The sequence below is a fragment of the Euphorbia lathyris genome, chromosome 6 (assembly GCF_963576675.1).
Source record: "Euphorbia lathyris chromosome 6, ddEupLath1.1, whole genome shotgun sequence".
Classification (NCBI taxonomy): Eukaryota; Viridiplantae; Streptophyta; class Magnoliopsida; order Malpighiales; family Euphorbiaceae; genus Euphorbia; species Euphorbia lathyris.
The window spans coordinates 48,672,491-48,682,050 of NC_088915.1; the positions used below are offsets into that span (position 1 = coordinate 48,672,491).

Genomic DNA, 9,560 nt, shown 5'->3' on the forward strand with positions numbered 1-9,560 from the left:
GCTCCGCCCCTAGAGGAGGTTAAAGACACTCGACCACTTACAGATGTATCAAAACAGGATGACCAAGACTTATAATAAGAGATGCATTCACAGAAACATGTGTTGAAGGAGGGGGATTTGGTGCTCAAACATTTGACATTAGAGGAAAATTCAAGCCAAATTGGGAAGGCACATATGCAATAAAGATGATCCTATCAAAGGGAGCGTTGCATTATGGATATGGATGGGAATAAGTTCTCTGATCATATTAACCAAGAGCACTTAAAGTTCTATTACATCTAGATCGACCCACTGAGTGACGGATTGAGGTACATCCAGAGCGTGGGATTGAGAAGCATCGACCCCTCAAGCCTACTAGAGAACATCCACTACATGATCTAAGAAGGGTTAGAGATTTGGAGCTAAGCTAGAGAAAAAAAAATGAAGAAGAATAGAGTTTAATGACACAAGAGGGTTTACCAATATAGGGATTGACTATCATAGGAACAGAGTCTCTCTATTGTTTAGAGGACTGAGTCGAGCCCGAAGGAAGAAATGAAGAGCTTTGACCATGAGAGGAGGTAGAAGGGAGCCCTTCAACAGTTAATAAGGAAACGGAAGTATTCGGAGTCCTCAATCCTTGTGAGGCATATGGGACCTCTGATCCCTGGAAAACATTTGAGGTCCTCGACGTCTCGTAGGAAGCCTTCTCTACAACATGCTGAGCTAGCAGAGTTTCTCGCACATAAGGCATGTTAGAACCTTCACGAATAGGGAAGGAGAATAAATAAATAAAGGTCGGTTAAAAATAAAAGGATAAATGTAAGTAATTTATCATAAGCAGTTGTCCCCTCCAAGTGCACTCTCCCCCCCCCCCCCCCCCCCCTTTTAGTCTTAAGAATGAAGGGAATGTTTTCCCGCAATGGTCTATAAATTATTTACAAGTAAAAGATACTCTACAAAGGTCAAATACTTCCGGATCATGTCATCCTCAGCTATAAGATCCCTCAGCTGCTTCCATAAAGCCTTCTTAATAGGTTTGGTGTTCTAGGAGGTTTGAAAAGGGAACCCCTCAGGATAAAGGGCTCCTTCAAATGTCCTCCCTTCCTTGTCCTTCATAACACGAACCCAAAACCAGCATGGCATGAAGTCCTTTATGTTGGAATTTTTGTTGAAGATGAAGGGTTTTCTCTCGGAAATAGTCTTATTGAACCAAATGGCACCGTTGGTAACTCAAGTGGTGGGAGTCCACATACTGCGGAAAAAAGGCACAGTCATGACGATGTTTAGACCATCATAGACCTTAACTAGGGACAAAAGGTCGAGCTAGTCGTTAAGTGGAATTTGAGCAAGCAAAAGGTCAAATTCATTCAGGACGTTCACAATGCCATCGGAGAAGGGCAACCTAACCCCTTGTTCCAGAAAATCTTATTAAAAACCCAGATGACCTTTATGAGCATGTGTGATTACTTGGTCCTCACTAGGAAGTATGACCTCCATTTAACCAAACTCTGGGTATTGGGACACGAGTTCGGTCAAGATAAATTCATCCACAAAGGTAACCTATTGGGAATTCCTAGGTTCTGGCACACAAGCCTTTTTAGGTTTATTGGTGCTAGGTTCGTCAGAAAAAAAAGATCTTTTGAGAGCCATAGCAAATGAGGCTGAATAAAAAAAAAGGTGTTGATGCACTTACTTGGACGGAAAAGGGAAAAATCACCGGAGAAGAAGAAGACAGCAGTAAAATCGCAGCAGAGGTTCGAGAGAGAAAACGCAAGCATGAAGAAAAAAAATGGGCAACACCAGGTATTTACAAGAATTCTCGAGCATTCAAAACGACATCGATGTTTCAGCAGCTCACATTTAATAAAGGTAATGATAAGACTGCGAAGCCGAATAGTCTTAGCCAATCATATGAAGAAAGAGAAATGTCTGAGTGACAACTGGCGTGACATGTACAGATGGAAAAAGTGCAAGTTCATGTACTCATCTAACTCACACTATGGCCAAAACGTGGTTTCACGTGCCTCGTCAAAATCCTTAAAAAATAAATCATTCCTAAATCATTATAAAACCACAAATAACATTCATAATAACTATGTAGATAGGTGGTGAAGCTCTTAGCCTAGTGGTTGAGAGCTTACCTATACCTTGGGAGGTCATGGGTTCGAATCACATTCGGGTCTGGTGGGGATTTTTCTTTCTTCTTTAATGTAAGCGCATCGCGCAAATTTTTTTTTTAAAAAAAACATTCATAATAACTAATAGGTCATTAATTCATCAAAAAGAAATATTTAATACTTAACTATTCAAACTACCAAGTCTAAAAACTATTTTAAGACATTTTCATAATTTACATCTACAAACATATAATGTTGATTAGCTTTTATTTTTTATTTAGTTTTTTTTTACAAATAAAAGGGTGAGTACAGGCTGGTTTAGTTAATTATATATATTAGGGATTTATATTTACTTTTTTTATATATAACCCATATTTTTGTAATGTCATTTAAAAAAACTCTAAATTTTATTTAATCAACTCTAAAACGTATCCCCGAAGTATCTTCACGTATTCTCACATATCCCCGTAATTAAAATGAAAATATAAAAAAGAAATACTTGTTTTTCCGTATCCAATACGCATTCCCAGAATATCCGTCAACCTCTTAAAAGTATATGTGCTTCATAGTGTATAGGTTATTTTCTTGTCAACCTAATTTGACTCGTTGTAAAGAAATTAAAATTTTGACATCTCCAGCTTGTGTCAAAAAGAAAAGGAAAAAAAAAAAAAGGATATCAGAGTAACAACCATAGAAATGGAGTTGTTTAATGTTTAACTTGCATCTTTATTTAGCAATAAACTCATTATACATTACACACCCCAACATTAACACTTATGTATTCTTCGTAGAAGTTGAATTCTCTCAACAAGTTCTATAAACAGAAGGCTGTGGAACTAGATCTATTATAAGTTAAGATCACAAGATCAGGTATCGCAGCTTTATTACATGACGGCTATGGCTAGCCCAGAATCCAAACTTGTTGTACGAGGCAACGGATTAGATTATTCTTGCACAAGCATTGCTAATTCCATTCTACAGTGTAGGAGGAATCCAGATATATCCGTGTGTCTGAACATAACCAGCTTTTTCCAGCAGTTCATCAGCTTCTGCAGGACCTCTGCTGCCTGGTTTGTACGGGATCGGCTTCATTTCACCATTGTCGATCCTATGCAGAAGCGGTGTAAATATCTCCCATGCTGCCTGATGATTCAAATGCCACATACATTTCATATATATAATATATATACCATTTTGGTTAAATATTTAACTTCGTTAAACGAACTTTACCTTCAACTCATCTCTGCGAACAAAATGCTGCTGGTCGCCTCTGATTCTGTACAATCAAATGCAATGCTATTAGTTTTACAATATGTTCGGCTTCAGACACACTTTATGCTTTCTTCTTAACATGTAGTAGCCCTTCTAATCTAAGCAGCATTCATCTTTAATTGTGAGAGAAATATGGCATAAGAATCATACGTATCAAGAATTAGACGTTCATAAGCCTCCGGAATAGTGACCCCTTGATAGCGTTGGCCATAAGACAAGTCTAGTTCACTCTGAACAGTTGACATCTCCAATCCAGGTTGTTTGACCTGCACAACAGACATGGATCAAATTGCTGATATCTGTCTGCATACCATAGAAACAAATAATGGAGAACAGTGCAAGGCCACATTGAAACGACATGGTACTGGGACTTGTTCTCAGATTGTAGTTCAAATTTTTGGAACATGTCTAAGGACAACTTTTCCAGTAGAGAAAACATACATGCAGCTCTAGATGCACAAAAATTAATTCACATACAACTAACGATACCAATTCATACCGTGAGTTTCATGTAAACAGCTTCCTTTGGTTGTAGGCGTATTACTAACTCATTTCTTCCTTGCTTTTTACCTACATTGTGAGAAACAAAACAAGCAACCCTAAGCAAAACAATTATGTCCTAATCAAAATACATGTACCTACAAAAATAAAATTATGCCACTGCAGGCATATCGGTAATATATTTACATATATATATATATATATATATATATATGTAAACAGGGTGAGAGTTATATTATATCCAAAAAGGAATATTTGTCCTTCTTGCAAGCCATTGAAATTATCTTAATTAGATTATTTTGCCACTTTCTACATTTCAATTCAACATAAACCATGGAAACTAGAAAATGTTGGAAAAAAAAATGTAGAATTTAGAGCCATACATCTGAATATGTCACCAGGAACATCCTTAAATTGAAGACGTATCTCAGCCTTTCTTGAATTTATTGCTTTCCCTGCCTTTAGTATAAAAGGAACACCTAAGAAGCAAACACAGAGAAAACTTTAAAACATTATTTTCCTTTTATCAATCTGACTTGGAAACTGAAATGTACATGCTAAGTTCCAAATAGTAAATTAAAAGAACCCAAAAAATACTACCTTCCCATCTTTCATTATGTATGTGCATGACAACAGTCGCAAACGTTGGAGTGTTTGAATGGTCGGGAACAGTTGGATCATCCTTGTAACCTTCATATTGTCCAAGAACTACCTCTTCATCCTTGATCGGAAGTACTGATTGAAGAACCTGAATGTAACCCAGTAATAAGTAATCAACAATTGTAGCACCAAACACTGAAGAAACGAAAAAAAATATGCTAGCAAGTTACTATGTTGAAGTCTGGGCATAGTCCATAGGAAAAAAGAGGTCAAAATTTTCATTTTAAACACTTATGCAACCAACGTACTGAAGCTGTACTTTCAGTTAGTCAGGCAAGACGACACACACCTTCACTTTCTCATCTCGAATGTGCTCAGGTTTTAGAGAGACAGGTTTCTCCATTGCAACAAGACAAAGGACCTGCAGTTCATATAGAAAAGCAACTGATAGATTAGGTTCAAATGCAATTCCTTTAGTCGTACTCTTCTTCTCCTCTACCATGGTGCTGTTTGACAGATAGAATCATATAATATTGAGGCATTATCCACCAAAAGGTTGGGTCTCAAGTTCATATGGAGTTACCTACCCACGAATTTCAAAGTGCAGCACTGAATCACAAGATAGAAAAAATAAAATAAATGATCTTCCAATAATATGATGTCTCCAACTAACTGTTTCCTTCTCTATGCAAGATAATTAGCACTACAAAGAAGATAGATGTGAAAATGAAAATTCGATGATAAATCCAACCAGCTCCTATATCAAGCTGGGGTCGTTGGGTTGGGTACCCGGCACCTCGCCCCCTTCCCTCAGTTTAAGGGTCCATACAGATATGATGTCAAAGAAATTCTTAAAGATAATTGATAATTCAGCTCAAAATTATGGATCTTACCTGCAACAGGTGATTTTGAATAATATCACGAATAATGCTGCAAGATAAAAGGAAGGATAATCAATAGTGTTTCGTTTTACAATTACATGGATAAAGGCCTGTGGAAAGATCAGCGACATATCAAAACATCTATTTAACAAGAATAATGTCTTTCTTGTAGAAAACAAAAAGACCCTCAACAACAAAAATAAATGTTAAAAGATAATTTGGTAATAAATAAATAAATCACATAACTATGAGATCATGATTCTTGGTTAAGAAATTGTGCTTTATAGACAAAAATAATTATTTGTGCATACCCATATTCATCAAAATACCCACCACGACCTTCAGTTCCAAAATCCTCTCTGAACACAATCTGTCAAATAAATGACCAACGGAGATACAGATTAAATATGAAAACTTTAAGCATCAGGGATATACACCCAACACTAGAAAAAGAAGGCTATATTTCATGTTCTGAAATGATCATTGCTAAAATCTGAATCCATAGCTAGAGAATATGACCCCAACCTCAGACCTTGTAAACAAAAACATGGCTGCATAATATCGAAGTAAAAGTGATCAGCTGGCACTGCTGTACACTTTGGGGCTGGTTTAACAGGCTGGACGAAAGATTCTAACCTGCACATTGGCAATGTTGTCACGGTTCCAAAGAGGTAAAAAGAAGCGATTTGCAAATCGAAGTACCAACTGCAAATTTCAACCACAAAAGGGTAAATTAAGCACAGTTACCAAACCACAATGAGTAATAATTAAGCACCTATCTAAAATATATTACCATGTTCTGCACCAATTCTTTTCCCAAATAGTGATCAATACGGTAAATTTGTGGTTCCTCAAACAACTCTCCAATCTGAGTACTAAGTTGTTCTGCAGACTCCAGATCCTTACCAAAAGGCTTTTCTACAACTATCCGAGTCCATCCGCCAAGATCAGCTGGGAAGGATTACATAAGAAACATCAAGACTAAAAGTGCTGTTCTGGAATTTTCGAGAAAACATAGATGCTATTATGCATGGTTTGGACAAATTATACACCCATTTTATAACAATAGACTTAAGCTCAACAGAAAATGAATTTATAATGTAACTTGTGAGTATACAATGCACAATATCATGGGACATAAGCTTCTGAAATTTCAAAGAAAAGGGATTTGAAAAGGACAACAATTTGGAGTTCTAATTGTTATACTTGGTAATATACCATAATACATTAGCACTTCAAAACCATTAATGCTTTTAACACAATATATGAGGAATTTCTAAGAATTGTTGCAACACAGGAAGATTCATCAATACTACAAAACAACTCCTAGCATGTCAGTATATAAAGGGGATAAATTTCCTGATCAGAACCGTTACAAAAATAAATAGGAACATAGGATAGTGGACAAATAAGACAAAACTTGTGATTTAAGGAGACAAACATGAAAAAAAGGAAAATTCTCCATGAACAATCCAATTCTTGATGGTTGAGCAACTGAATGGCATGGCAATCCAACTCTGTCTTCCTAATAATGAATCATACTCATACAAGTAGAGTTCAGAAACATTTTTAAGCCAATGCAGATTGGACCTGGGTCTTATACCACCAATTTTACCTTAACAAACAAATTCATCATTTTGCATATTTCTTGTTTCACGTAACAAAACAAATACATACTCTGAGCAATATGAAAACATACCTTTATACAGTGAGTAACGATTAAATTTCAGCTAGCCATAAAAGCAATTCCAGATCAGCAAAACTTACATTTATTCGTGCAATAATTCTTGATCATCTTGCAGACAATTGGATAAACAGATGGTGGAAGTGCCAAATAAAATAGTCTTCGAGATGATCCTTCTGCACTTTTTTTGGCTAATTCATGCTCTGAAATTTGCTTATCTAGAAGCTTAAAGCCATCCTCCTTGTCATAAGAACCACTAACATATTTGATCTGCAACATCAACAAATTACTGTAAAAGGAGGATGTGACAAAGCAACAGGAAAAAAATGCAGATAAGGGTAGAACGAACCAACTGTAAGAACTTAGGTACATCTTCTGGGCGCCCAGATGGAGCATTTTTTCCAAGATAGCTGCAATTGTTGATAAAAGAAAAAATAAATCTAATCATCTTATATTCATTTACTTTCAAGTTTCAAGATAATACTCTAAGTACTCAATTGAATAAGAGTGGCGATAAAGACATTTGTTATATGATCTTCGATGAGAAAAAGTGTAGCGTCATTATTACACGATATAACAAGTGCATATACGTAGCAGATCACAAGCTAAATTAAGTAACAAGCAGGCACACTCAGTTTTTTTCTCCCTGCTATATCTAAAGTGAAAAACAAACTGAAAAATCATCACTTCTTAAGCTGAAACGAGAAATCAAACACCAGTGATAACTTTTCTTAGCCAGTAAGTACATATGATTACCCGGAAAATAATGTCAAAACATATCACTCTTGTAGACACTGGAAAATGCACATACATCATGCCTTTTGAAAAGAAGACTCATGACGAAATATAAAGCCAGATATCTCACCCACTAATACGATTTCTGAGCTCTTGGTCAGAAATTTTAGTCCTTGCATACCCAAAAATGTGAACTTCATTTGATTGCAAAAAACCCTGCAAAAGCCCCCAAATATCACCAGCAAGAAGTAGAAATCAATTATCTCCTGATGAACCCAAGATTCCTAACCGTTACATAGAGGATCAATTAGAATTAAAAGTAAGAGAGCGAGAAGATTATTCCAATTAAAGCGGAAAATCATTATCCTTATACCTGGCGGTAAAGATTGAAAAGAGCAGGGAAAGTCTTCTTTTTGGCAAGATCACCAGAGGCACCAAGCACAATAATGGAAAGACACCCAGTTTCCGGCACAGTGTCATCATCTTTAGCAAATGAGTCGTTTCTTAAACTAGATCTCTTTACTATAGACCACTGACCCGAACCCATTTTTTTAACTTCAAACGGAGATTCCGAATTGGCCTCTCTCAATATTTGAACTGTTTAGCAAAAATAGGAGCTAGATATAGTTCAATAGGCAAAGACTAAACGAATTTAAAACCATTTAAGACAAATGTCATGATTCAAACAGATCCAAGCTAAATCAAAAGAAATCATCATACAGAAAAAACTGACAACGAGAAATATAAAAAATCAAGATCATACCGAATCAAAATCCGAGAGAAGGCCTGCACTGCAAGTTGAAGAATGTGAATAATTTCTTTTCCCACCGAACTCTATGTTGTTGATGGAAAACACAGAAGTTCTGAAGATTGTATAATAATTTCCACGCTTTTGGTAGTGGTTTTTCAGGAGTATTTCCTTCCCCCCACCAAACTCTGTGTTGTTTGGTCTTCGATATTATTACAATTATCATCCGTCGTCCATAGCTGACTGGAAACTGGCCTTTCCCTTTTTCTTTGAATTATCCCTCATTTTTATCTTTATTTCAATTTCTGCCCCAATCTTTACAAAATATTGCAATTCCACTCCCTTGTGATTCAGTTATATGATCAGATAAAATTAGAACATATGAAAAATTGCATTTGAGAAAAGATAATGTTTTCTAATAAAAACCTGGACCAAGTAGTAAGGAAAAAGGAATACAAGAACAATCTTAAAAAAGAATTAAACAAACCCTAACCCACCAAAATCATCACAAATAAATTCTAAATTTTGCTTACCTTCCCCGATAAATACGAGAGATAACTATACCCACGGAACGCACCTTTACGCACAAGAGTTTCTAATCACATAAGTAAAATCACATTCCAATACTAAGTCATTTTCCTTTCACACGACACAAGATATCCTGAATGTTTTTCACGACACTATAATAAATTTATGTCATCTGAAAGCTTAAGTACAAACAACCTCAAATCACATATGACGTTACAATGGCACACATCTTTCATCCCCAAAACACGCGATTTTAATCGAAAATGTACACGACATATATATGAAAACATCAGATGACACGACATATATATGAAAAAAAAACAGCAAACGAAATAAGTTACGCGGCCGATCAAAAACGTATTCTAAATTTAACGCGCTCAAACCTTTGGCTAACATTTCAGCTCATGTATAACGCAAAAATCTACAGAGTTAATTAGGTTTCTTTGAGCTCATGAGCTCGATGCTTCTACATGGAAGTTCTCTCATCCCTCTCATTGGCTAACTCCATGGAA

At 36.0% G+C, this 9,560-nt stretch overlaps 1 protein-coding gene across 1 annotated transcript; it reads right to left on the minus strand.

The window, feature by feature from the left end:
* Positions 1-2,801: 2,801 nt before the first annotated feature.
* Positions 2,802-8,725, minus strand: LOC136232398 (glucose-6-phosphate 1-dehydrogenase, cytoplasmic isoform). The gene is made up of 16 exons (XM_066021534.1): positions 8,536-8,725; positions 8,146-8,369; positions 7,903-7,988; positions 7,387-7,447; positions 7,121-7,307; positions 6,147-6,304; positions 5,990-6,058; positions 5,665-5,723; positions 5,366-5,402; positions 4,822-4,893; positions 4,473-4,620; positions 4,256-4,351; positions 3,871-3,941; positions 3,522-3,637; positions 3,330-3,375; positions 2,802-3,242 (listed from the first exon to the last, which is right to left on the minus strand). Exons 2-16 carry the CDS (start codon positions 8,317-8,319, stop codon positions 3,075-3,077), a joined length of 1,548 nt encoding a protein of 515 aa, XP_065877606.1. The 5' UTR covers positions 8,320-8,369; positions 8,536-8,725; the 3' UTR covers positions 2,802-3,074.
* Between the last annotated feature and the right edge of the window lie 835 nt (positions 8,726-9,560).